The sequence below is a fragment of the Botrytis fragariae genome, assembly GCF_013461495.1.
Source record: "Botrytis fragariae strain BVB16 chromosome Unknown tig00000797, whole genome shotgun sequence".
Lineage (NCBI taxonomy): Eukaryota > Fungi > Ascomycota > Leotiomycetes > Helotiales > Sclerotiniaceae > Botrytis > Botrytis fragariae.
Window position 1 is genome coordinate 586,575 of NW_023501013.1, and position 25,611 is coordinate 612,185.

Genomic DNA, 25,611 nt, shown 5'->3' on the forward strand with positions numbered 1-25,611 from the left:
TACCAAATTCAAAACCAATCCGATAATTTACGCCCCCCCCATTGCTTTGCTCTGCTTATTTCGTTTGTCACCAGGCTTACATTACTCCTTATTCATTTTATCCACGTCATTCCGGCTTTCTCATCTCCTCGCTCGCATTTCTCCTCGCTCATTTTCCTATTCCATCTCACATCTCCATCATATCCTCACCACCTCCACCACCACCTAGACTAAACCTCCCATTTTCAATCGCGGCCACACGATCCAACTCCTCCTGGTATCCTCTCCTAACATCCGCCAATGTAACCACTCTTCTCTTAACACCCCCATTCGCATACTCTTTGCCCCCCTTCAAAAGACCTCTACCAGCACCTCTTCCCCCATTCCCCCCTTCTTTTCCTTTCCCACCTTCACATAAAATCCACGCATGTTTCGGATCCACACAACTCAACGCATTGATAACTGCGACATATTGTTTCGTGACCAGTGTCTCTCCTTCCTCTCCTATCTCTCCACTTCCTATTTTACTATCACTTTCCGACGAAGCTTGAAGGCGATATAGTCTCTCCAACGAGATAGCTGCCGCACCACGGAAATCAGAACGTTGAATTCGCCACGCGTAAAGAATTTTATGGTACGGAACACCATTTGTAACTTCTACGATATTTGCGCATTTCTGGGAAAGGATGTCATCGACAAGATCTTGGAGACCAAGGAAAGGGAAAGAAATGAGTTGAGTAGCGTGGGAAGATTCACACATTTTGGTAATGAGCAATCTGAGGGAGGATGTTTGTAGAGCGGTATTGGTGAAGAGGGAGAGGGCTGAGTAAGCGAGTTCGTAGCGAGAGGTTTGAAGAGCAGCGTGAAAGAGACGACTGTGCATTTCGGTACCGAGTTGGGGATCATGTTGGTTGGGTTTGATAAATTGGAGGGCTAGGCGGGAGAAATCAATAACGAAGGAGTACATTTTTTCGTTGTCGTATAGAGAAACAATGTGGGAATAATATTCTGGAAGACCTGCGTTCAGAAGATTCTTTTCTGTCTCGTCTAAGAGGCCTGCACTGTGTGTTGCATGCCTGCCGTATAATGGAAATGCTGGAAATCATGGTTAGTTTTGACAGGCCCAAAACAATTTAATGGAAGTTGTAGCTTACCCATTCCGAATGCAGCCTTCTTAAAGTGCAATGCTGCTGTACGTGGGTCATTAGCAGCCAGGTATGCTCTTCCTTGAATGTATGTAGAGAACGAATCGTGCTCAGTGAAGCGTGAAAACTCCATTGCTAAATCGGACTGATTATGCTTCAATAAGAAACATTGAATGATAGCAGGTGAAGATTCGTATTTGCTATCAGGTTTGCATAGTTCAGTAATAAAGTCTGTCAAGGCTGTAGGCATCGATACTGCCTTGTCTAACCCGAATAAATGTCTATGAACACCTTCTAGAACAGTCACAGTCTCATAAGATATTGGACTTCTAGACAAACTAGATGTCGAATCATCCAATGATTTTGAGTTTTCGCGAGTGGGAAGGGGTATATCGATCTGGGTTTTGGCCAACCAAGAAACAAGTTCGAGCCTTTTGAGCAGAATCAAAAGTTGATTGAAGACCGCGCCAGTCTCAAATTGAATACCTTCTTCTCCATGGTTAATTTCAACCTCAATAAGTATTAATAAGAGAAGTTGATCAAGACAAATGCTCTTGTGTAGCTCAATAGTCTCTTGAACTCCTCTGACGATCAGTCGATTGCCGGCGTTGGCTAAAGGTAAAGGATGCTTCGAATCTTTTCCAATAGAAGTAATCATGGATTCAAGAAGAGCTTCGTACACGTGCGAATTGACATCCCTGAATGTACCTCCCAAATTTGTCACCAATTGATGATACTCTTCATCACCAATTTGATTCGAGTAATCACAATTATCATATAAGGTCTTCATCCTCGCTGATGGCAGAAAAGTTGGCTCCTCGTAAAGTTGACCCAATAAGGCAGAGCGGAAGCCATGATAAAGAACGTCTGGAACTGCCTCGCCGAATAGGGAACCAGCTGTGAGAAGAGTGGATACATACTCCATCCCAGCAATAGTTTGTTCAGGGTTATGCCATATGCGTTCTAACTCGCTACAACCTCGGACTGCTGATATTCCATCTGCTGATACAACCCAAGGCATCTCTCCCATAGGATCAATGGTTAAAGATAGGGCTTCACCTCTTTGTTTGTCTAACTCAACGAGTAGCCGGTAGAATCGTCTCCACTGCGCATCAGTGGCAAGGCGAAATTGTTCAAAATCGATACCTCCGTCTGATGCTCTACCTAACGTGGCAGTAGTTGCAATGCTTGAACATAAACGTTCAGGCAAAGGTGCGGATCTCCGCGATGTATCTCTCGATGTTCCTAGACCTCTTTCGTAGATGGCCAACCCAGTCTCGATGGTTGCATGGGTGAATTTACCAGGATACAATATGTACGCTAACCATTTGTCGGTCGAATCTAAAGCATCGCCAGGGTAGACGGTAGGTATGGGCGTTTGAGCCAAACTTTCGCCTACCATAGCTTCCCAGCCCTCATCCCACGATTGCTCAACTTCCTCTTCACCCCCACTCCCAAAGTAAAGCTTTTGAACTCGGTAGGTTGTATTATTTTTCCACAAAGTCCACAAACTCAAGGAATTTCTTGTTCTGTCCGGAATGACTGAAAAATCTGCCATAGTCCAAAGGTCTAACGTAGGCGCTTGAGGGACCAAGGTATTATTGGGGAAAGAATCTGATACGACGAGATCTCCATTTTGAGCGGCCGGAGTAACATGCCAAAATTTGAATTGTCCTTCACCAATTGGGGAGTATGTAACACATAGAGCGCTTTCATTATTATGGCCATAAACCTTGACCAATTGTGAATATGAAGGGTCGATCACGGATTTTCTAGGGTTCTTGGGATCTATTTCCTGGCCGAGAATATCACCAACGTATGCGATTCGTCCGGTAGACAAGTTCCAAATTCGAAGATTGTGATCCAAAGATACCGTGAAAGCATAGGATTGCCCATCGATGCTAGCTGATGGTGAAGATATAGAAGTCACTGCGGATAATTCAATGTTGCTGTTTGCGTATCGAATAGTGTTGCTTCCTTGGAAAGGCATCAGGGCCTTTAACCCATCTCTCCATCCACCTGGATTGTAATGTAGTTCTTTCCACTCGGAGCCTATTTTACCTGTCAGTTATTCACATCATTTCCAGAAAGTAGCTTTGACATACCATCTCCACCAGATTTTCTGTCTAACTTAAGAAGCCCCCCATCGAAATTAGAGATCAATAACTCATTCGCACTCAGCGCAACCATTCTATGAGGCTTCTTGAAGCTGAATACCGATGATATATATGACTTGCACCAATTTCCAACATTATTTTCAGTGCTCGAAGGATTGCGAAAGAAATCTGGCCAAAGTCTCAAGGTATAAAGGTGATGTGTTTCCGTCAAAACAAATGCGCTGACATAGTCGTGCTCCTTACAATCCGCGAAAGCAATGCACCCGGGCTTGATAGCACTTGGAAATTGTAATCTCAAAGTAAGATGTGCATCTGTCGTATTTTGTTGTTTCGATACATCGACCGCTTGAACTGATAGCACCTTTCCATCCTCCAACACTCTCCATAAATAGCTTCGGGGAAAGACATCTTGTATACGATGGTAAATAGATCCAGCAGTAGCTAAGTATTTTTGTTTGAAAGTTTTCTCATCCTCTGCGATAGGTGATTCTGTAATATGAGGTCGCTTTTGTACTATTCTTGAGGCTGGAGTACCATGTGCAGGTAAACGAATCGCAATTGTAGAATTTTGAATGGATGAATCGAGGTTTAGTCGTATCTCCTTATAGGAATAGAAATGTCCCTTATCAGCCATCTTATCCCCATCAATCGCTAGTCTCATGAAGAGTTTTGGTGAGTGTTGAGAGGTTGGCGCATGCTTTGTTTTGACGCGGTTCTTTCTAGAGATCGCGGCGAGCTTCACTTTTTAGGTAGGCGGCCGCTAGCGCGCTTTTCCAGTTACTGTATATATTTCATTGTAAGCTCTGACTTAATGCAAACTTCCTATCAAAGTAGGTGTTACCCATAGGTATAGAAATTGATATGTACTACTAAATTACTGAATACAAACAATTCTATTTATAAAGGTTTCGCATTGTTGAAAATGATAGAGCCGTTTCCTCCCAAAGTTCACCCTAAAAGCTCCATTTGTCACCCATGACCGCTAAAGAGCAAAGAAAATCAAATAACCATTAGAACCCCATAAAATCATGATGCATCTACCCCAATCAAGTACCGCCCTCTAATCCTTCTCAAGATCTTTTGGACTTGGATCTCCGATACCATCTTCATTGATAGCGAAAAGACAATCGCTCTCTGGTAAACAAGGACTATCATAGATTTTGCAGATTCTAGTCTCTCCACGACCCTTTTTGAGACTTAATCTAGTAGTACTTGCATGTGCAATAATATTACCTCCGATAGGTTTCTTGGGGTCTGGATTGAACATGGCACTTGGCCCTCCATCAACTTGTGCAACAACTTGATTTGTAATTACAACAGCGATACCAAATTCATCGGCTAGACGTTGAAGCATGCGCATGAATTTTGCTAGATGCATTTGGCGAGAGGATAATTCACCTCTTCCTGTGAAATCTGTGCGGTAGAGTGCGGTGGCACTGTCAACAATAAGTAGGGAGAATCGAGTTTCGCACATCATTTGTGCTGCTTGATTAAGAAGTTGCAATTGATGATCGGAGTTGTAGGCTCTTGCATATGCAACATTGTCCAAAACTTCTTCTCCGGATAGGCCGTATCGATTGGCTACCGCAAGTAAACGTACGGGACGAAATGTGCCTTCCGTGTCGATGTACAGACATTTGCCTTCTCCGCCACCCATATCAAATGGCAATTGACAGGTAACTGCTAGAGTATGGCAAATTTGACTCTTTCCAGTGCGGAACTCTCCAAATATTTCAGTAACAGATCCCGTTTCCACTCCTCCTGCCAGAAGTGTATCTAATTGCTTAGAACCGGTCGTGATAGATATCAATTCGCTTCTTCGTTGATGCATTTCGGTGGCGGTTGTGAAACCCATGGGAACCAGTTTCGATGCTATTAAGATGTCAGAAATTCTGCGAGCACCTTCAAGTCATCATATATAACTGACCTTCCGTAAGAATCTTTGTGGCCTTCTGCTCAGAGATACCCTTAATTTGTTCTAGAATTCGCCGCGGCGTGTATGCGACAGACTCTACAGTATTGTAACCACCATCTACGATCATTTGAATGTCTCTCTTAGTTAGACCTGCAACACCCTGAGATGATTGTTAGAAAATGTGCGAAATGAAGAAAAAGAATTGGCTTACCTCTAAGGCAGAGAGTGGCGTTGGTGCACCAGGACCTCCCATTCCTCCATCGTCCCCAGATTGAGAGGCTTCGATTTCTTCTGAAGTCATTTTATGGACGAGATTTTTGAATTATAATGAAATTAGTTTGGTGAATTTCCAGAACGAACAGATTGAAATGAATGTATTGAGTATGCTTTTATGTTGTTGAAAGTGTGAAGATTAATTCTTGGAAGGAATGGACGCGTTGTTGACGTGCACCCGAAGATTAGCCAAAATCACGATTTCACATGATTTGAACAGTTGTATTAGTCATCGGCCAACCCTTGATGTCATGGTATAGGCAAGTCAAAGATGTAAGTTCATGAGCTGTATATTCTATAGTCTCTTCTGTCTCTTTCTCCCAAGTCCTCCGAAAACAAAACTCTGCAATTCTTCTTTGATAACTTTTCAAGTTAGCTTTTCCTTAGCCTCACACCTAAGTACCTTTCTAGGTCCATTCACCCCTAAAATTATTCTCGAGTTACTTATAGAATAGATATCATCCTTCGTTCAAAAACCCCATTTGCATGATGATAGCATATAATAAGCTCTCTGAGTTCAAAGACTGTCTTTAACAAGAAAGTTGCTAATAGTAATGACGATGTACCTTTGAAAGTTTCTCACACAGATGCTATAGCAGTAGTTAGTCCAACATCCAAGCATCCTTCATCTCTTTGAAGTTTTCCTGCGGAAAATCAACTTGAATATATAAATTCTTGAATACAATTAGCATCCTCACTCTATTCAATACAAGCTCTTAATTCATGTGATTAAACCCCTTACAAATCCCCGCCAAATGCACTCTATGCACCCAACTTCTCGAGTACCTCGCCTCCTTTAAACATGCACGAAAAATCCCCTCTCAATCTCAACTTCTCAATGTATCCTATGCTCTACACACAAAACAACACACACATTATCTCCTTTCTAATAACGATGACTTGTTCAAGAATCATTGTTCGAGGATCCGACGTCTACTTATAACACATCTGTACCACACTTCGCGGTAGCAGCAAACAGGCAAGAAAGCTTCAGCAGTGTGACTGCAGGCCAAGTGAGAATAGAACAAAGATCATTGTTGTTGTCTCAAACTCTTTGGTTCATAGTCCCAGGAGTGTAGGGGGCGTAGGATTTGGGGAGGATGCTAGTGCTGGCGAGGTAAAGAGTTGTCCAAGTTGAGAGTGCGAATACGAGATTGTTGTTTCTGCTGTATAAAATAGTATTCATGCTGTCCTGATCATGATCAGACACGGGGTGAAGGGAGGTTTGTTTGAAGGAAACACAAGCACCAAAATTCCTATTTCGAGATCGATAGGGAACAAATGCAACCCAACATAAACCAAAAAAAAAGGATCTGAATCTGTAATTATTATCTATCATCATACATCTCATCATTACTCATTAAGCTAGACTACCTAAGCAATATGATTCATTTCCTTTCCAAATTTCCCTTCTCACGAAGCAAATGTACGATTGTCCCCATTCCCTTCAGACACCAATAATATTCAGCTATGAAATATTGAAAACTATTTTAATCCCCACCAGCCAAATTTGATGTAACACCCCCCCCGTAATATGTAACGCCATTGATGCTTGAATTGCTCTGCCTGCCCATTATGTATCGTTCATTCGTAAAATCTTCGAGTCAAATCTGGTCAGCACCCCTTTTGACTACTCCATCGTATTTTTTTGACAATATTCAAACTACTGAAAATCTTGTCTTTTTCTGTAACTTGTTTCGGTGTAGTGGTGCCAATGAATCAGAGTTATTGACATTCCAGCTCTCGTGACGGTTGCCACCTTTTCCTTTGATATCTATAGGTGGTTGAGTACCGAATGTGCCTGCAGGTAAAATCTCGAACCCAGAATTGACTCTCCTGATTGCCTTATTCTGATGAAGTTCTCCAGGTATAAATTGCGAAGACGGAGAGCGGCTCTTGAGAAGTGGGACCTTGGACTCGGTGGTGTTGTCAGTGTATCGTTGATCTTCAACTGTTTGAAGATTAGATCCATGTGCTCTGTCCATACCACGTAGATGAGGCGATGCAAATGGATCCATTTCATCATCTTCAGAGAAAAGAGGAATTGAAGAATATTGACCCTTGCCTTTAGTTGTTGGTTGGTGAGAGAATGATGGAAATGCGGGGATCAAGATTTCTGGAGAAGGAGTTCGGGTAGGGTAATTGAAAGGTCGATTCGGTTGTGGATGTCTAACACGAGAAAAAGTCTCATCAGAATCATCAGAAGTACCAGATGAGCGTTCATTATCAGCAGCGGCGGCAGCATCGGAGAGTGATGGCGAAATCGATGCATCTGATCGACGACCTCCACGAGGTTTATGAGTATAAACTCTACCAGTTTCTGAATTTCCTACGAGATGACCAAGTGTCTCTTCATCATATTGATGTTCTCCGACTGTTCCAAAACGTAATTGCGACGACTTTGTTGGCTTGTAGGTTGCTCGTTGACGAGATGAACTACGAGGATCGGTGATAAGAGTATCATCATCGCTGATACTTCTGTGGCTTGAGAGCAGTGCAGATTCGCTATATCGGAAGTTTGGCTGACCGGCTTTGGGAGGTGTTGGATGGTTATAACTATCGGGAGATGCATGTGCGTTGGAGTTTGAATCTAGAGAAGAGAGTTCAAAAGATGAATGGCGCTGAAGTTTGATGCTAGGCACAGGAGTATTGGTTCCGGATATCCATATTCCATCCACTTGAATGCCACTTTGAATGGCACGAACTCCGAAAGGGATCTCGATGCCTTTCATGGGTTCGACAAATTGTCCACTTTGTCGTAATTCTTGAATCTTCATACGCTTCTCCTCATCGATGACTTCCTGTCTAGCAATTATTCTGTTTGTCCATAATAACTTGATATATCCCGCGCAAAAAACAGCCACAATAGCACATCCCAAAACCTGATATATATTAATGGATTAATTGCAGATGAGTGAGATGAAGAGAACTTACAAATGTCATCTTTTCCCACAATTGCCAGGAAACGAAAAATGATATTGCCATATTGAATATGAATTCTTGAGTCTATTCGAATTCTGCAAAGTAATTTCAAAGAGGGGTTTGAGATCTTTTTGTCCAATTTCATATAAAGCAAATGCTTCCTACAACTAGGGAGCTTCTACAGACTCTGAAAAATCTGTGTGGAAGGTAGATATCGCAGTATGAATTGAAGGAAATGAAAAGACGCGGCTGAGAAATTTTTGTATGTCTGTGAATTTGCTGTCGCCAGATTCGGAAGTCACTCTCTTATAAAGTGTTCTCTGATTAAGCAAGAATGATTCCCATCCAAAAAGAAACGTGCTCAATCGTTGGCTTATTGAAATATATTCCCAGCAAGAGTAAGAGTTACTCTTAAATTTGTTTTCGCACCAAACTTCTTTTGATTTATCAAAGTAGCTGGCTTCGATTATAAATTGAAGAGTTCCTTTGTCCTCGCTGCTAAGCCTCTCTTCAAAGTCCTGATGTTTGATGAAGAGGCTTGGAAATTTTGCGACCGATAAGGTAAATGCTTTGTGAAAGGGAGTGAATATACTATTCAGATTTATTAGGTGCGTGTCCGACGTTGATCAAAGTAAATGTTTTTGCATGTGGTTGATGTTGTGGTTGTTACTCCAAGAAAGAAAGGTAGTCGCTTTGGGAAGGTCGGTTGAGAAAGTGAATGTTCTCTATCTGCTCTCTCACTTGGGAGAAGAACACCGGGAAAGCTTTTGACATATAATTTCCTTGTGTGCTGGCTCCTCGGAAAGCTGCAGATTATGCTACACTGTTGAACTTCGAATGAACGTGGTATTTCCAATCTAAATATTCGGAAATTTGCGGTACTGCAATCATGCATGCGTACCTTAACACCTCTTTGATATGGTAGAAATTATTCCGAAGGACCCTCGAAAAGCAGTACAACTCCAAATACTGGAAAGCAACCCAAGTATATTTATTTCAAACTAATATCCACGAAGACGAATGATAAGAGAGAAAACCCTTGGTTCCGTTCTCAGGGATGGATCAGAAGACTTTTTCTAACATTTGGAGACAAGTCTCTCACAATTGGGAGGAGGATGGAACTTGATATACAGATACGAGGTTCAATGGAACGCACACATGAATACCATCACATTTGAGTTTCTCAAAACCTTGTCTGTGCCTGCAGGTCTCAGTGTCTAGGAGCATCTCTAACAAAAAAGAAAATTTATTTTTAGGAGGATATGCATATTGAAAACGCGCATAACACCAGCGAGATCGGGTTGGCTGAGATATCCGTTTGCTTCTTTCCACTAGATGCATATCATGCAGGTAAACCCGAAGTTCATCAATCAGAAGTCGTCGTTGGAAGAATTTGCCCATTAGGCTATTCTAGATAAGAGTTTTGACCAGCTTTTGCTTCGGTAGTCAAGTGGCACAGGGAACACAATGGGAGTGGTGCCATGATCTGTTGAAGATATCTCCATGTTGGTAATCATCACACAATTGGGAGGCCGGGCAAAATGGAGAGAAGTTGGAGAGCTGCTCAGCTTAAAATACAAGCTTTTCCCTTTCGACTTTAGATGTTCGTGCCCGTATTCGAACCGCCATTTTGTTTATTGCTTGACATGTTGAGAACGCCTCAAACGTTTGCCAAGCATTCTTAACAGATCAATTAACGGGAGTTGTGCCATCGCGAGAGAAAGGATGCATTTTTGACAAAATCAAGAATCGGAAGGATGGTTCCTTGGGTTTAGTGGGAGCTTCGAGAAGTATTCGAAATTATGGACCCTTGATCTGACAACCGCAGCAGATCAATGTTACCAGACTACGAGGTACCATAAAAGATCAAGAAGGGAAGAAAATCAGAAGAGTTACTACACTCAAGGTTTGGTGTTTGGTGCTGGAAGTAATGGGATTCATCCAGCTCCTTGGCTTCCTTGACCATACGTGTTACATGTTCAACAAAGTTGCTTGGGAAAATTTGCTGTCAACTACTCAGCTATCAAGGACATTCCGACTACTGCATGGATCGGTACGAGAAGCAAGGTAGGAATCACGATTATAACTGCTGTTCATTTGAATTTGAGATGTCAATTCAGCTGCTGAGGATATGGGAATCGCAGCAAACAGTAAGACTCATGTTATGCAATGTCTATTCGTATCGCCTTTTTTAAATCCCTTCAAAATTATCGTTGGTGGCAGCTAGCGATACGTCATACAATTTTAGAGCTCATCTCGAAGGATTGGCTAGGGCCCCGAGTAGATACATTTATACGCCTTATAGTCAATACCATGCCGTCGTCGGTTTTGTGATAAACCTTAAAAATGCCAACTTTCTACATCTACTACAATAAGAACCCAACTCTCTTCACCAAAATCTTTGGCATCCACGGTAGGGGATTATTCCAAATTATCGACAATGCCTTGGAATGATCGACCTCGGTTCGGCCAACGAGAGATCAATACAAACAATGGAGACCGACCCTCTCTCGTGATCAGCCCAGAAAACGGAGCACTGAGAGTCCGAGTGGCTTAGGGAAAAATCGATTTTAGATAAACAACCAATCAACCAGTTCTTGCAACGAAGACGTCAATGCTAAACTCTCGAGTCTTAAAGTTCAGTCCTCGCATGGTTCAAATTCCCCAGCCCACTTTGTTTCCAAGTTTGAGTTCTAAAGACAATTGATTTATATCTCGTAATTGCTCAATTCTGTTGTTCATTATACAAGACCTAAAAATGCCGATTATTCGAAATCCATTCGCGAGGAAACAGGATGCCGGGTTGCAGCCATCTCAAGACCAAAATGTATCTCCCCGCCCTTCCTTCGAACGAGTTTCTACACAAGCTTCTCGAGCATCTTCGATGAGTATCAAAACGGTGAAGAGCGAAGAACCTCCGGAGTATAAAATGAGTGGTATGATGCCTTTGTTTAGATGCAGCCAGGGTCGCCCGGAAGCAATGGGAAAACTTGGCTAATGGGAGAATTGTATAGTTGTAAATGATAGTGGCGTCTATCTTCCTGTAAGTATGGGCAAACTCACGGCATGTCAATATAACTAACTAGTCCCAAAGCCGTCCCCGCCGGAAAAGAAAAGTTTCTGGCCTCGCAGCAAGAGCAATCTTTCTGCAACCTCAATCAATACCCGAACGGCCTCGAATGATGCGATTGATCCTTTCCCAATTTCAAGAGAGTCGTTTGATTCATATAGAAGATCATTTGTAAGTTTAGACTTTCCAAAATCGTGATGCAAGTAGGTCTCTGATCTTTGCAAGGATATCTCAGCTAGATCGCCCATAAGCCCCATCGATGGACACGCTGGACGACAAAGTCTTGATTCAGCAAGAATACCTCGAATGCAGCGATCTGCTATTGGTGATAGACGATTCGATAGACAGCCACCAACGGCTGAAGAAGGATTCGAAGATGTAGGGCTAAATGATGGCGCCAATGACCCCGCCAAACAGGTCAAAAAGAAGGGATTCTTTTCGAAATTCGGCGATGAAGCGCTCCCATCATTCCATATCCCAGGTAGAAAGCGTGGTCAAAGTGGAACAGGAGAAGAGCTTGGGAATATCCCGAAGCCAAGCAACACGACTCCAAAGGTCGAGATAGATGAGGCTCGTTAGGGCGTAATGATGAGTATGAATTTTTTGGACAGGAGAAATTAATAGGCGTTTGGATTAAATCTTTGTATATGCTGCACCAGTATACCTACAATCGCTCAGGAACTGGTCCTGGAAATATTGTGGCGAGGGCCGTACATCAATTCCAGATGCCGCAAAGCTGCTGGTATAATGATAATGTAAAACTTTAATAACACAAGGCTTATTCTGTGACGTCTAACGAGTACAGGTGATAATCGAAGCTAGAGGGTATGACCATCACTAGTAGTGAGGTATGGCAAGCCTGCTTAGGAGACATCGGTTTCTACACTACTTAAAGAATCATGTGAAACAATTGTTCTATATCGTCTCATATTTTCACAACCATTAATAGAGGGATTCTGAATTATGGTAACAGATCAAGCACAAGTTTGAAATCCAACCGTCTGGAATTACAATCTTCAGGTTGTCTAGAATGTCGAAAATGCAAGACCTACTAGGTCGGGTGCCTATGATGGAATTTGGCGGGGCAGATTCGAGGATTAGCGTTATCGACTAGCTTATCGTCAGAAAAAAAGCTGTTTTCTGCCCATTCCCCAGAAACTTTTTTTCAGCGTCAATCAATCACCCCTCCAACCATCGAACCTTTTTCTACAGTCTCAAAACTCTTCAGATGGCGAAGACAAAGCCAGGAAATAAGAAAAACAACAAAAGCGAAAAAGCAGCCCTCAATCGCAACTCCGCAAAATCTACAAAAGCTTCTTCACCGCCCGCAAACCCAATGGATTTAATACTAAAAGCAACGAATCGTCTACAAGAAGGCGACATTGAAGGTGCTGTGCCTTTTGCGAAGAAAGCTTTGGAATTGGTGGATGTCCAAGCAATTGAAGCACTGCCAGTCTTAAATTTGTTAGGAGAAATTCATGTAGAATTGGGAGATGTCGATTCGGCGAGACAATATTTTATGCAAGCAGCTGGAATCGATGAGGATGGAGAGGTGAGTGAGGAAGTTGGAGGTGGAGCTGAGAAGTTTTTATGGCTGGCACAGTTGAGTGAGGAGGGTGGAGATGATAGTGTTGGATGGTATGAAAGGGGAGCCATTAGTTTGAAGGCACAGATTGGAGCTTTGTTGGAGAAGGCAGAAAAGAATAAGTTGGATGAGGCGGGGCTCGCTACTTTGGAGGAGAAGAGGAGGAAGTTGGCTGTGGCACTCTGCGGTGTCGTCGAAGTTTATATGACGGATTTGTCGTGGGAAGAGGATGCAGAACAGAAATGCGAGGCATTGGTCACAGAAGCTACTATGGTCGCACCGAATTATCCTGAACCATGGCAAACATTGGCAAATGTCAGGATATCACAAACGAGAGTGGAAGATGCGCAAGCAGCATTGAAGAGGAGCTTAGATTTGTGGAAAGATTTACCTCCTGAGAGTGATGTCGTCCCGGATTTTCCTACGAAAGTCAGTCTAGCGAGATTATTGATGGAGGCGGACATGGATACCGAGGCCATTGAAGTCCTAGAACGCTTGGTTGGTGAAGACGACACTAGTGTCGAGGTTTGGTACTTGGGTGGTTGGGGATTATATATTATGGGAGAGAAACAGAAGAACGGAGAGAACAAACAACAAGAGAGTAACGGCGATGGAGAGAGTTGGAGGGTCTCTTGGATTTCAAGTCAACAGTGGTTGAACCATTGTCTTCGACTCTTCGAGCAACAAGAATATGAAGATGAGCGCTTAGGTGCCCACGCTAAGGAGCTCATTTCGATTTTGAATGCTGAATTGGGAGAGGAGGTCACAAACGCTAAGCTTGAATTTGGAGACGATGGAGAGGGTTGGGAGGAGGATAGTGACGATGACGAAGAAATGGCCGAATCATAAACTAGACTATTTAGGTAGAAGGGTCCAAAAGTGCTTGATTCCAAGGGATATGGAATTATATCACGGCGTTTGTATAGGGCGAGCGCAACGAATGAACTATCCTGCGATGAATGATAGATAATGAAAAGACTTATGGCAATGATCATTGTGCATCCAATACAAATGGCGAGATTTGACATTTCTTAATCTTCCTCTCACTTCACTCCGTGTTATATTTACTTTTATGGACAAAATCTCTTTGTAGATTGTCCCAAACCAACGCCAGCAATGCAACTCCATACCTGGGAATAATATGTCACCATCTAATCATGCTTCAACCTTCAACTTATCCACACCCTCAATAGGTACATCATCATAGTCCTCATCCTCTTCAACCTTTCCAGCCATACCTCTCTCCCAAAGTTGTCTTCCAGTGAGCGCAATGACAGCTTCCTTCCCCTTATTCTTCTTTTTCTCCGCCGCTTCTTCCTCTGCTTCCTCCTTAACCTTAATTTCCTCCATCTCCTTTTGAAACCCCTCTCTCCACTTCATAAATGACTCTCTCGTCACCGGCTCTCCATGAAACTTCTTATTTTCCTCGGCCTCTACCGCCAACAATTTCTGCTCCTGTTCTTTTTCCTTTGCTTCTTGTCTTTGCGCAATAAGCTGCTCTGCGTTTTCTTTCAATGTAGAGACTAATGTGAATATCATAGCCATTCCCATATTCTCCTCAATTGTCTCGGCCAGTCCATCAAGGAGGATTTGTTTATCATTTGCGACACTGAAAAATGGATGAATAGGCGCATTAGGCGTTGGCAGTAAATCTAGGATAGGTGGTTCTTCGGGATATTCCTCTGGATATTTGACTTGTAGAAGCATCGTCGGAGGTTCCGAATCATCGCCATCTTGGTTTGTCACATCGAGTAAAATCGAAACTCGATATTCTGTCTCAGATATATCTGTGAAGAGTGTTAGGAGGGTTCGCTGCGGGGAGGACAAGAATCTAAAACCCGGCGCTGAAAATTGTCGCCAGAACAAACATACCATGAATTTCCTCTGGGAAAATACTGTCGAGAACCTCTCTCTCCTCAATTTGATCTTCTCTTCCCATCTTGTACAATCGCTTTACTATTTCCCTGTAAACAAAAGCCTTCGATATTTCGTGGGGTGGTGGGTTAAAGTTATGCTATCCAAGATTAGCTTAGCGCCGATTTGAAAAAGTTTATCTTTTATCAGACAAAAAAAAGTTCCCCAAGTAAACCACGAGGCAAGCCCATCCGTGGAAATAAAATCAACAATTGTACCAAAATGGCTCCAGTAACAACATCGAAGACAATGGTGACAGGTATGAAGAGAAAGTCGGCACCTGCGAAAGATGTTTATGTAAAGGAAAATAAAAAAGCGAAAATTGATTCGGGGAAAAAGGGAAAGGACTCGAAATCTAAGGCTAAGCCTGTGAAGAAGGTCGAATCTGAGAGTGAAGAGGATTCGGAATCTGATGATGGAGGAGCTGCTTTGGATTCTGCTTCTGGGGATAGCGAGGATGGAGATACGGAAATGAAAGACATTGAAGGTCTACATCCAGATAGAGTTAAGGCTGTTGCCGCAAACAGTGAGCTCCCTCCTAGCAGTATGTTAAAGGCTTTTCATACTTACACATTACAGGTCAATCATCGAAAGAAGCACATGCGAAGCAAAAGCAATTGGCAAATGAGAGAAAAGCCGCAAAACCATTAGCAGATCAATTGGCACGCACGAAGAAGATTTGGGAACGTTTACGCCGAAAGTCGCATGTCCCAAAGGAGGAGAGAAAACAATTGGTCGAGGAACTTTTCGAGCTCATCACTGGCAGAATCAAGGACTTTGTTCTTAAGCATGACAGTGTAAGAGTTGTCCAAACCGCAATCAAATATTCCAACCCAGAGCAAAAACGATTGATCGCAAAGGAGCTTGCGGGAACATATCGTCAATTAGCCGAGAGTAGATACGCCAAATTCTTGATCGGAAAACTGTTGGTCCAGGGAGACGATGAAATTAGAGACCTTATTGTTCCTGAGTTTTATGGACACGTTCGTCGACTTATCAAGCACCCTGAAGCTGGATGGATTCTCGATGATATCTACCGTGGAGTCGCTACCAAGCAACAGAGAGCTATTATTCTTCGAGAATGGTATGGCGCTGAATTCGCTGTCATGGAGAGAGATACCTCTACATTTTTGACTGGAGAACTCTCAGAGATTTTGGCTGCTGAACCTGGAAAGCGAGCACCTATCATGCGATATCTACAAGAAATGATCAACCATCTCTTACAGAAGAAGACCAACGGTTTCACTCTCCTTCACGATGCTATGTTGCAGTACTTCCTCAATGCTAAGCCAGGTACTGAGGAGATCACCGACTTTATCGAATTGTTGAAGGGAGACGAGGAAGGCGACTTGATGAAGAATTTGGCATTTACTAAGTCTGGAGCAAGAGTCGTTTGTCTTGCTTTAGCATATGGAGGTGCCAAGGATCGTAAACATATCCTTAAGATGTACAAGGATACATTACAATTGATGGCAGGAGATCCAAATGGACATATCATCATCCTCACCGCATACGAAGTCATTGATGATACTGTCTTGACTGCAAAATCTATTTTCCCAGAATTGCTTAGCAAGGATGAAGAGAAGCAAGTCGAGAACATTGCATTCTCCGCCAACGATCTCAACGCCCGTACTACACTTCTCTACCTTTTCCAAGGTCGCTCAAAATCTTTATTCCCAGCAAGCCACAACTCCGATCTCGAAATTCTCGCTGAAGTTGACACAATCAAAACTACTACCTCCAAAAAAGACCCAGAAATTCGTCGCCAAGAGTTAGTCAAGTCTCTCTCCCCCTATCTCCTCAAGGCTATCGCCTCTGCAGCTAGAGAACTCATCGCCACATCTTTCGGTTGCCAATTCGTAACTGAGGTTCTCTTCGGCGCCGAAGGAGATAAATCAGCAGCTCTTGAAGCACTCGCCGAAGCTGTATCCGGAGACCCAACATATATTCAACCTCCTGTCGAGGAAGGCGCAATGAGTGCAGAGCCACCTTCCCACATCGCAAGCACACCTTTCGGTGGAAAAATGATTAAAGCTCTCATTGCAGGCGGTCGTTACGACCCGGCTACCAAGTCCGTCGTGCCAATCGAACCAGCATTGAACTTTGCGGATATCTTGTATCCCCATATCAAGGAATTTATTGTCGAATGGGCAACTGGATCCAGTTCTTTCGTGGTAGTTGCATTATTAGAATCCGAATCTTTTGGAAAGAAAGATGAAGTTAAGAAAGTTTTGATTAAGAACAAGAAGAAGTTGGAGAAAGCGGCAAAGGAAGAGACGGCGGAACAGAAGAGTAAGAGAGAAGAGATTGAGGCAAAGGAGAAGGACAAGAAGGCCAGTGGAAAGGGTGCTGCAAAGAAAGCAAAGGGCGGAAAGGAAAAGATGGTGGGTAATATGGGCTCGAATCTGATCTTGAGCATGATCTGAGCATGTGACATGGAGATAAGTGGATGAAATGGAGGAAGGGAATGAAGATTTGAAGACACATAAGGGCACGGATGTTAGAACGAGTGCATTGTAGGAGTCTCGGCGTTGTGTTAAAAAGTGATCCATAGTCTATAGATACCTGGATGCTTTACCTTAGTATCCAATGTACTCAATATAATGTTGCATAACAAATTACGTTCTTTTGATTGTCGAATGCAGTTGGGCGGGTGAGAGTTGATGGAATATGGATATTAAATTCAAGCTCCGTCCGGGGATTTCTTGAGCACCAGTACAAATGATGTCGAATGGGAGATGTGAAAGAAAGAGCATTTAAATTGTGGCTTTGTATAAAAATAGCAAGGATCTTATATGCACTTTCAATTATCAAATAATCATTCATCTAAGTTACGAGGGGACAATGAAGGATCGGAACTTTGGGTTTAAATGTTTGGAGGGGGCAGGGGGGATGGGATCATTTTTGTATGTAAATAGACTTTTGATTTGCTTTATCAAATTCTATGTCTATCGAAAAGTCCTCAAGGTATATATCCAATATCTTGCAATACCCACTATGTACCCAAATTGACTCCATCTCGAATTGCATATCACCTCCACGTCTAATCTTGTCCCCAACGAAAAGCGCCCAACATTGTACCCCCTCGCTTCTCACCCCTTAATCGCCAAAGACGCCTTCAAACTCCCCACGACCGCAAAACAGATCAACGGACTAACGGCATAAGCCACCGTCACAAACTTCGCAATCGCCATCTTCTCCTCCTCGTCCGCACCACTCACATCCGCTAGCGCTGTGAGCTTTGTAGCCGGTGGTCCCGTTGGCATCAACATCAATACGAACCATAGTATGGGATCGTTATCCAACCATCCTGTACGGGAAGCAATGAGATAGATGACTCCGATGCTGATTATAGGCCATAAAATGAAGCGGATGAAACAGATGGTGAGGACGACAAGTGAGGGGACTTTCCCGCTCGATTCACCTTTCTTCATGCGTAAGAGGGAAGAGGAGAGTTTGGCGCCTACGACGACGAGTTGGAGGGCGGCGAATAGCTCGCCGATGTTTTTGAGGGAGGTGGTGAGCCAGGCTTTGAAGATACCGCCGGATGAGGGTGAGGCGAAAAAGATGCGGTGGAGAGGGGGAGTGAGGCCTAGGAGAGCACCGAGAAGAGCGCCCAGGAGAGGTGCGTTGATGAAACTATAGAGAGTCGATATCACATTTTGAATTTTGAGAGGGATTTTCTTCCATTCTTGCTTTGATTTTTTGGCGGCAGTAGTTCTGCTTCGGGCGACGCTGCGCGGAAGAAGAGTGGATGTTTCGTTTGAATATTCTTCTTCTTCTTCTGCGGTTCGTCCGGCGGAGTTGGTGGGATGCGCATATTCCTCGTCGCTTTCAGTTGGACTGTGGGTATGGCTTGGTTTTGAGTCTTCGTCAGGTTTGTCGGGTACTTCTTCGTCATCTAGAAGTCTGGGACCTAGGGCGAATGTAAGACTGTTTCCTACCATGGAAGAGACGAGGAAATAGGATTTTGCGCGGCTAAGGGCTGCGGAGGGGGTGTCGGATTCGGACATGGTTAGGCTGGTGAGGATACCGGCTGTGTCGAGAGCTTGGATCAAGAGGAGGGGGAGCGCGGTAGTGTTGTTGAAACATACTGGTGAATAGTTAGTGGTTTGGAAAATAGGGAAAACAAAAAGGAAAGGAAGGGGTGCTTACTGGCTGGTACACACCAAGCGGGAAATTTGAAAGCTCTTTTGAGAAGCATTCCCAATGCCATCGATGATAAAGTATATATCAGAGCCCATACTCCACAATAGTTAGCTTTATGAATACACAGATAATTGAGAAAAACTCACGTAACACTGGTAAATATCTATATGCAGTATCATATTTCAATTCCTCTCCAACATTTGTGATTAAAAGCGCTGGTAGAAACAATCTGACAGCCGTTTTTGAGATATCCCTTGTGGAAGACTCCTTCAACAAATTAAATCTCGATGCAATAACTCCATAACTTATTGTTAAGAGGACTGTTAATGAAGCTTGAAGGGCTCCTAGAAAGACAGGAAGAATTCCTTCGGTTGCAGAATCCGAATCTCCCATAGTTTTCCTGATGCTTTTGAATTGGACGAGAAGGTAAGGAAAGGTAATAGAGATCAGGGGAACTGTTACAAAACATAAGGAACATTCAACTTATCTAATAATACATTACCTGTACGAGTAGCTTCAATACGCGTTCCAAGCCCACCGACGCGGCTGATACGTTTGTAAAATCTTGGTGCCAATGTTGTCCAATGTGCATAACGTCATATCGACAGGGGACACAAAGAAGGGTCTGACCAACTAATTGGTAAGATTTGTGGGAAGAAAGAGTTCCAATTTATGCAGGTCCTTATCAATTGCTGAAAGGAATTGGAAACAAGCTTTCTGACACAGGTCTTGATGGATTGATCGGCCATCTTAATAGTATGATAGAAGTGCTTGCTGGAATAGGAGATGTGTACCTCGCATACCTCGCATACATACTAGTCATTTCGTCTCGTATCTCGTGTCGCGTGGAGAAACTAATTAGATAATTTAGGATGACTTTAGTATATGTAGGATCGAAGTTCCGTCTTGAATCTAGAAGAAGAATATCTAGGGATACACATGCAGTCGAGAATTATCCATCTTATTCATGGAATGACAGTCATTTATCGCTAAGAGCAAAGATATTATCATCATGAGGAAAAAGAGATTTAAGTGGTAAGACCAGTAAAATGGTCCGTGCACAAATCTTCCACCATCGTTTGCTTCACGTCGCATGTAGCTCTTTCGAACATACCGACTCCTTTAACTCCTTGTATTCGAGTATATTGCCAAATTGATTACCTTTGAACGGATATCTCTAGACAAATGCTTGTGGTAAGCCTTCAAGCGAAGCTGTATCATACATGACGTTCTCAAAAGTTCGTGTTATCTTCCAGAAAGACTTCTATGCACCTAATCATGAAGCCGTCAAAGCACGGGCTGCTGCTCTTCGAGCATAGCTCTATGTGATTGAAGCACAGCGTATTGTTCTAGTGACACATGGAGGTCTCCTTCATTACTTGACCGAGGATGGGACAGCCAGCGATCCGAAAAAAAGGTATTTTCTCAAACATATCCTACCTCCTTGGAAAGTTGTCATATAACCAATAAGTACTGGTTACAGCAACTGCGAAGTCCGAACATTCACGTTTACCTAATCTTAAAGATTAGACAGCAGAAAGGGCTCACTTTGTTGAAGTTGGAAAGAAGAAACATGGTATGGAGACTGAAAGCACTATTTTGGTGGAATTGGATGAGGTCGAATGATTCCTGAAGTACCTATTTATTCATCTGGTTAGCTATTGTTAGCTAGACTATATGACGGATTTTCAAGTGAATCAATGGTGTCGTGACTTTGTGGGGAATTTCTTGATCGCTAGTATTGAGCTGTTGACGAGATAAACATAGCTGATCTCGACAGCTCCCTTGAAGAATACACTGAGAATAGTACCGATTGAGTCATATAACCCAAGACATAATGAATGATGCTGATTATACTGTAGATTTTGCAGACGGTATTCGTTGCCGAGGAATCCTGCGGACTCTGACGGCTAGGAGAGCGGAGATGGAAGGCCTGAAGACACCGCTCGCGACGCTCCGCTGAGCTACGAAGATGTTGCCAAGAAGTTTGTTGTTCCTGAAAGTAAGCTATGCCCTCTCAATGCTGTACTTGGAATTCTTTCGGTCACTGCAATGTCATTCTTGCCGGCGATAGACTAGAACTCTCTCTGTCTAATCTTGAAAGGTCATAGCCGGGCTTGATATCACTGTTCAAATTTTGATCGTGTTTCCAAACATCGTCGATGCTAGAGGTGCTCAGGGATGGCACCGAGACCTCTATACTTCAATGCCAAGGGAAAAAGATCACGAAATATCGTCAATCATTCTCAATCAATCGTTTTATGATAAGACTTTTGACAATACTTGTTCATGTCAGATGACGTCATTATCGAATTTAAAATATCACTTGAGCAATGACAGTCACACACATATACGGAAGCATCAGTCCGGTATCATTCTGTAGCGAAATTGTATCTTATCATTCATAAGAGAAAGCTCCTGAATGGTGGATTTTAAGGCAGGTTAATCGCTTTGGAGATGCTACCATAAGTTATTTGCAATCAATTTTATATACACATCTAAAAGCATGGCTTCAGACATATCTGTTCTCGCCAAGAACGAAACTTTGCATATTAAACTGAACAATTCTGAGTCTTTATCTAGATTCCTGCCTTTGAAACTTTAAGCAGCTTCCGAGCCATGGATGATGATACAAGGTTCCCACAGCATCACAAACCCAGAAACTTCGCAACGTGAGCAGGTCACTGACTTCGCAGTGAAGACTAAAGGCCCAAATGCACGACTTCTTCGATTAGAACTGAGAGGTGACGAAGGTGACGATCTGGAAGCGATTCCGATGGACAAGAGAGACGAAAATTCGAGCATCTTCGGTGAAGAAGTGATACAAAAATCATGCAAAGCAGTTGTTGACCTAGCAAACAAAGGATGTTACAAGGGGTACGCTCATTGCTGGTCTTTATGAGCTATATGTTTACTAATGCTACAAGAATGATTGTGGAAAAATGCAACCTGGAAATTGACCACACGAGCCTCTAGAAGACCCTGCGAGGTGTCGCGAATCATGTAGTCTACGGCGGAAACATAAACGTCACATTCCACGATGCAGCTTCTTTAACGACATACCAGGACCGATCGCTCCTGAAAGAAGGAGAAAGTATACACATGAAAGCGATTTGGACTTTCGACTGGCTGGGTCTTGAACATGATTTAAACAGTTCAAGTAACACGTTAAATAGTGAACAACCTAGGCGACAACAGACGTGGCCAGGACGCTTGAAAGCGGCAATGGTGAATAATGAACAAGGCTGGATAGGCAAGATAGGCAAAGATGATCCTATTCCCGATGGTGTTCAATTTACAAGAGCCCTCAAGAAATTTGATCTGGTGTATGGCAGAATTGAAGATTCGATTCATTACGAAGATGGAGTTAGAAAAGGAACCTCGGGAAGTATGAGATTTCGTTGATGGGGCTGCGATGGATAGGTCTTTTTGATGTAAAGTCGAGACTCACCTCATGACTGCAACTATGTGTTTGCGTTACTAACGAAGAGGGGGGACAGAATGCTAGGCTTTGAAGTTTTCGTCTTTCTTTCTTTATGGAGGACCTCTTCAACACTAAACAAATCATATTCTGCGAACTCTTCACAAGCAGTTTCATAAGGCCCTATGAACTGCATTCATCTGGAGCGCAAGTAATGCCTCTAAGATATGTACACTTAAGTCGCTGTCCGATTCAGTGGTTGAATATGTAACATGTAACAGAGCGGAAAACCAAGAGACTGACACAAGCAATATAATGCAGACATTCATATGCAAAGACCCCTACAATAAAGAGTGTCGCGCCCTTGAAAATATGCGATTTTCATCTCTTGGGGGAGACAAGATCTGATCTAAGTGAGGCTTGGTAAAGAATGGTAGGTTAGCGAGGAGATGGGATGGCAATAAGTTTATTCTTTGAGAAGTTTGATGTATATTTTGCGTTGGGTGTATGAGAAGAATTTCGTGCTTTCCTAATCGGTAATTTTCTTGGCTAGAGTGAAGTATGAAATGTCCGAGAAGGATACAAAGCGCTGAGTCGTCTCAAATTCTAGTTGTGCTAACGTCTTCTCTCTTTCTAGAAAAGAAGCTAACAATAATGGATCAATATCTCCTAATATGCTCTTGGCTTTGGAGTCCAGATGGGAGCATGTGGTAGTATGCAGTATCATATGTTGGGAGAAGATTTGCAGAATAATGGAAGGATAGGAGCTCAAGATGTACATGAAAGGCCTCAAAGTTTACTTTGTCCTCTGATGTTCTTTGTGAATATTATTGTCAGATTCATCCATACTACTATGCTAAATATTCCGAGCAATAATATTTTTTCTACGGCTTGCATGAATAAACGATGCTTTTCGCTCCATAAGTATTCACCTCTCTTTCTCGTCACAATGAAGCCATCCCACGAATCTTTCGAATTCAATATACACATAAACCACCCAAGAGATAGTTCCACGACTCAAGCCAGTCCTAATTCTACAGATCTACAAAAATGTCCAAGTCGCTAGAGCTTGAAGATGGCTTCGTTAGTTTAATTCCAACATCTATTCTGTCTCTTTCACGCTTGCTTGAAATTTCACTGACAATTTCAATGAAGAAAAAATCCTGCGCGGACTTCGATCAGAACGCTCTTGAATTGAACCACCAAATCAAAGCAACACAAGAAGAGCTTCAGCAGCATAAGAAAAAGAACGACGGGCGCATCGCAGAGTTGGAGGGGATTCAAGAGCGACTGAAGAATATCACAAAGAAGTTACAGGAGACGCGTGCTAAGCACAAGAATTGTTGTGGTTTGATTGATTCCAGCAGTGGAGATGAAGAGAGAGATGGAAATGAACATGAAGATGCAGATAGGGACAAGGATGGGAAGGTGGAAGGGTCGTGATCTATGTAAGTACTAGGTTGACGCCTTGATTTTCGACCAGCGAGCTTCTGGTTGTTTCCATACATTACCAGGCACTGGGTGTGAAGACAGCTGCTAATAACTCCGTGTCCAAGTGATGGAAATATAGTATCGTCGGGTCACAGAATTGGTGGATATATTAAAAAGGCTGGATACAAGGCTTGGTGGACGACGCAGGGGCCAGATCTACGTATTAGACGTCACTTTATGGGACATCTAGGGGAAAGGACATCTAGTATTCAAGACGCCCATGAAATTTATAGCAAAAGTTACCAATGGCCATACTCATGCTAGGATTACAGAGAAGCAAAATCACAACGAGGTTGAATGTAGCGCTGATAGATCTTTGTGGACAAACGGTGAACTATAAATCATCTCAACATTGGAGAAAATCTACCCTGATGATTGGGTCCGATCTTTGTCAGTGAACTTTTCACGGTCCACTTTCTTACTGTAGAGAACTTGTTGATCACAAATCTATAAGCACACAAACCCCATTCAAACCCCAAGTCCCGAAGCTATTGGCAACTTCATAAAACCTCTTCAGGACAAACTTTGATTTGTTACCAAGCATCGGGAATGCCTCCAACAACCCTCCAAAGGGCTATAGGTTAAAATAAGAACCTTTTCGTTTCCTCTATACTAACAAGATACCTATAGAAAAACCAGCGCTCTAAATATGCCAGGATCCGGAACAAGCTCGCTATACTTTTCGCTTGGGTTTAATGAGATATACAAGAGCACAAACGGGATATAGAAATTCTTAAGTTGGAGAGAATAGAAACAGAGATGACGGGAACCTGCTGGCAACAACTTCAGTATATCACTCTTTTGCACGCATGGAAAAATCGTCTCGACGGGAAGGAGGAGCAGGTAGAAAAGCCCAATGAGATGGATCTGGAATGTGTTGCTCAATTGGATGAAGTGGAAAAGACTCTCTTGCACTACTCAAACCTTGATCCTGAGAACAGCAGACTGGGGCGAATTAATGATTTGCGCCGAGTAGTGTGTCAGTATCTATCTGATGTGAGCATTTTGCATTGATCTAAAGGTTCATGGGCCACAACAATGATAATCGCGCTTGGGGAGGGGGCTTTAAAGAATGAAAATCATTATCGAGCACTTTCCCATCTTTCATCAAGATCAGCGCCTAGATTCATGTATATTGTTCGTAACTCTGGTCAAGCGAATCTTTAAATTAGCGAGCTACATTACCTATCAAGTCTCGAAGCTGCCCAGATACTTTAATTTCTCACCTCAAGTCCAAGATCTCACCTTGATTTTTACCAAACCTCTCGTATCAAGATACAACTTCCCTTAAACGTAACCCGCTACGACAACCTCAAGATGTCTTCTAGAATCGAGGAAAACAAATACGAAATCATGGATGTAAGTTGGCTCACACTAGAATCTCTCCCAGATCGATAAAGTCATTCTAATCCTATCCCTCTCCCAGCTGCTTGTCAGAATCAACAGTGCCGGGGAAATGAAATCAAAGAAAATACACTCCAAATCCAACAAATCCTAGCCTCTGGTGTCATCACTCAAAAAGAAGACTATACGGTCAGAACTTGCAGGAGATTGATCGAATTTTCGAATGGTCAACTCGCTTGCCATAAGTATTACTTAGCGTGATGTACGTGTGCGGAGGGAATAAGTG

At 42.9% G+C, this 25,611-nt stretch overlaps 14 protein-coding genes across 14 annotated transcripts; 9 read left to right on the plus strand and 5 right to left on the minus strand.

The window, feature by feature from the left end:
* Positions 1 to 166: 166 nt before the first annotated feature.
* Bfra_010554 (putative dna repair protein rad51 protein) lies at positions 167 to 3,902 on the minus strand (the record flags this gene model as incomplete). The annotated part of the gene is made up of 3 exons (XM_037340885.1): positions 167 to 1,074; positions 1,134 to 3,176; positions 3,230 to 3,902. 3 exons carry the CDS (start codon positions 3,900 to 3,902, stop codon positions 167 to 169), a joined length of 3,624 nt encoding a protein of 1,207 aa, XP_037186528.1.
* Positions 3,903 to 4,301: 399 nt separating this feature from the next.
* On the minus strand, positions 4,302 to 5,457 carry Bfra_010555 (putative dna repair protein rhp51 protein; the record flags this gene model as incomplete). Its single annotated transcript, XM_037340886.1, has 3 exons — positions 4,302 to 5,113; positions 5,169 to 5,316; positions 5,368 to 5,457. 3 exons carry the CDS (start codon positions 5,455 to 5,457, stop codon positions 4,302 to 4,304), a joined length of 1,050 nt encoding a protein of 349 aa, XP_037186529.1.
* A 1,630-nt stretch (positions 5,458 to 7,087) lies between these two features.
* Bfra_010556 (uncharacterized protein) lies at positions 7,088 to 8,414 on the minus strand (the record flags this gene model as incomplete). Its single annotated transcript, XM_037340887.1, has 2 exons — positions 7,088 to 8,311; positions 8,364 to 8,414. The coding sequence occupies 2 exons, from the start codon at positions 8,412 to 8,414 to the stop codon at positions 7,088 to 7,090; spliced, it is 1,275 nt and encodes a 424-aa protein (XP_037186530.1).
* Positions 8,415 to 11,109: 2,695 nt separating this feature from the next.
* Bfra_010557 (uncharacterized protein) lies at positions 11,110 to 12,000 on the plus strand (the record flags this gene model as incomplete). Its single annotated transcript, XM_037340888.1, has 4 exons — positions 11,110 to 11,287; positions 11,366 to 11,394; positions 11,446 to 11,592; positions 11,647 to 12,000. The coding sequence occupies 4 exons, from the start codon at positions 11,110 to 11,112 to the stop codon at positions 11,998 to 12,000; spliced, it is 708 nt and encodes a 235-aa protein (XP_037186531.1).
* A 649-nt stretch (positions 12,001 to 12,649) lies between these two features.
* Positions 12,650 to 13,855, plus strand: Bfra_010558 (putative tpr domain-containing protein; the record flags this gene model as incomplete). The annotated part of the gene is made up of 1 exon (XM_037340889.1): positions 12,650 to 13,855. The coding sequence occupies one exon, from the start codon at positions 12,650 to 12,652 to the stop codon at positions 13,853 to 13,855; it is 1,206 nt and encodes a 401-aa protein (XP_037186532.1).
* Positions 13,856 to 14,161: 306 nt separating this feature from the next.
* Positions 14,162 to 14,945, minus strand: Bfra_010559 (putative rwd domain-containing protein; the record flags this gene model as incomplete). The annotated part of the gene is made up of 2 exons (XM_037340890.1): positions 14,162 to 14,793; positions 14,879 to 14,945. 2 exons carry the CDS (start codon positions 14,943 to 14,945, stop codon positions 14,162 to 14,164), a joined length of 699 nt encoding a protein of 232 aa, XP_037186533.1.
* A 197-nt stretch (positions 14,946 to 15,142) lies between these two features.
* Positions 15,143 to 17,346, plus strand: Bfra_010560 (putative pumilio domain-containing protein; the record flags this gene model as incomplete). The annotated part of the gene is made up of 2 exons (XM_037340891.1): positions 15,143 to 15,446; positions 15,500 to 17,346. 2 exons carry the CDS (start codon positions 15,143 to 15,145, stop codon positions 17,344 to 17,346), a joined length of 2,151 nt encoding a protein of 716 aa, XP_037186534.1.
* Positions 17,347 to 18,012: 666 nt separating this feature from the next.
* Bfra_010561 (putative auxin efflux carrier superfamily protein) lies at positions 18,013 to 19,462 on the minus strand (the record flags this gene model as incomplete). Its single annotated transcript, XM_037340892.1, has 3 exons — positions 18,013 to 19,013; positions 19,076 to 19,165; positions 19,216 to 19,462. The coding sequence occupies 3 exons, from the start codon at positions 19,460 to 19,462 to the stop codon at positions 18,013 to 18,015; spliced, it is 1,338 nt and encodes a 445-aa protein (XP_037186535.1).
* An 885-nt stretch (positions 19,463 to 20,347) lies between these two features.
* Bfra_010562 (uncharacterized protein) lies at positions 20,348 to 20,702 on the plus strand (the record flags this gene model as incomplete). Its single annotated transcript, XM_037340893.1, has 2 exons — positions 20,348 to 20,394; positions 20,423 to 20,702. 2 exons carry the CDS (start codon positions 20,348 to 20,350, stop codon positions 20,700 to 20,702), a joined length of 327 nt encoding a protein of 108 aa, XP_037186536.1.
* A 204-nt stretch (positions 20,703 to 20,906) lies between these two features.
* Positions 20,907 to 21,674, plus strand: Bfra_010563 (uncharacterized protein; the record flags this gene model as incomplete). Its single annotated transcript, XM_037340894.1, has 3 exons — positions 20,907 to 20,927; positions 20,984 to 21,123; positions 21,575 to 21,674. The coding sequence occupies 3 exons, from the start codon at positions 20,907 to 20,909 to the stop codon at positions 21,672 to 21,674; spliced, it is 261 nt and encodes an 86-aa protein (XP_037186537.1).
* Positions 21,675 to 21,695: 21 nt separating this feature from the next.
* Positions 21,696 to 22,474, plus strand: Bfra_010564ca (uncharacterized protein; the record flags this gene model as incomplete). Its single annotated transcript, XM_037340895.1, has 2 exons — positions 21,696 to 21,887; positions 22,046 to 22,474. The coding sequence occupies 2 exons, from the start codon at positions 21,696 to 21,698 to the stop codon at positions 22,472 to 22,474; spliced, it is 621 nt and encodes a 206-aa protein (XP_037186538.1).
* Positions 22,475 to 23,540: 1,066 nt separating this feature from the next.
* Bfra_010565 (uncharacterized protein) lies at positions 23,541 to 23,933 on the plus strand (the record flags this gene model as incomplete). Its single annotated transcript, XM_037340896.1, has 2 exons — positions 23,541 to 23,573; positions 23,646 to 23,933. The coding sequence occupies 2 exons, from the start codon at positions 23,541 to 23,543 to the stop codon at positions 23,931 to 23,933; spliced, it is 321 nt and encodes a 106-aa protein (XP_037186539.1).
* Positions 23,934 to 24,740: 807 nt separating this feature from the next.
* Positions 24,741 to 25,272, plus strand: Bfra_010566 (uncharacterized protein; the record flags this gene model as incomplete). The annotated part of the gene is made up of 2 exons (XM_037340897.1): positions 24,741 to 24,875; positions 25,183 to 25,272. The coding sequence occupies 2 exons, from the start codon at positions 24,741 to 24,743 to the stop codon at positions 25,270 to 25,272; spliced, it is 225 nt and encodes a 74-aa protein (XP_037186540.1).
* A 26-nt stretch (positions 25,273 to 25,298) lies between these two features.
* Bfra_010567 (uncharacterized protein) lies at positions 25,299 to 25,586 on the plus strand (the record flags this gene model as incomplete). The annotated part of the gene is made up of 2 exons (XM_037340898.1): positions 25,299 to 25,340; positions 25,428 to 25,586. The coding sequence occupies 2 exons, from the start codon at positions 25,299 to 25,301 to the stop codon at positions 25,584 to 25,586; spliced, it is 201 nt and encodes a 66-aa protein (XP_037186541.1).
* Positions 25,587 to 25,611: the final 25 nt, after the last annotated feature.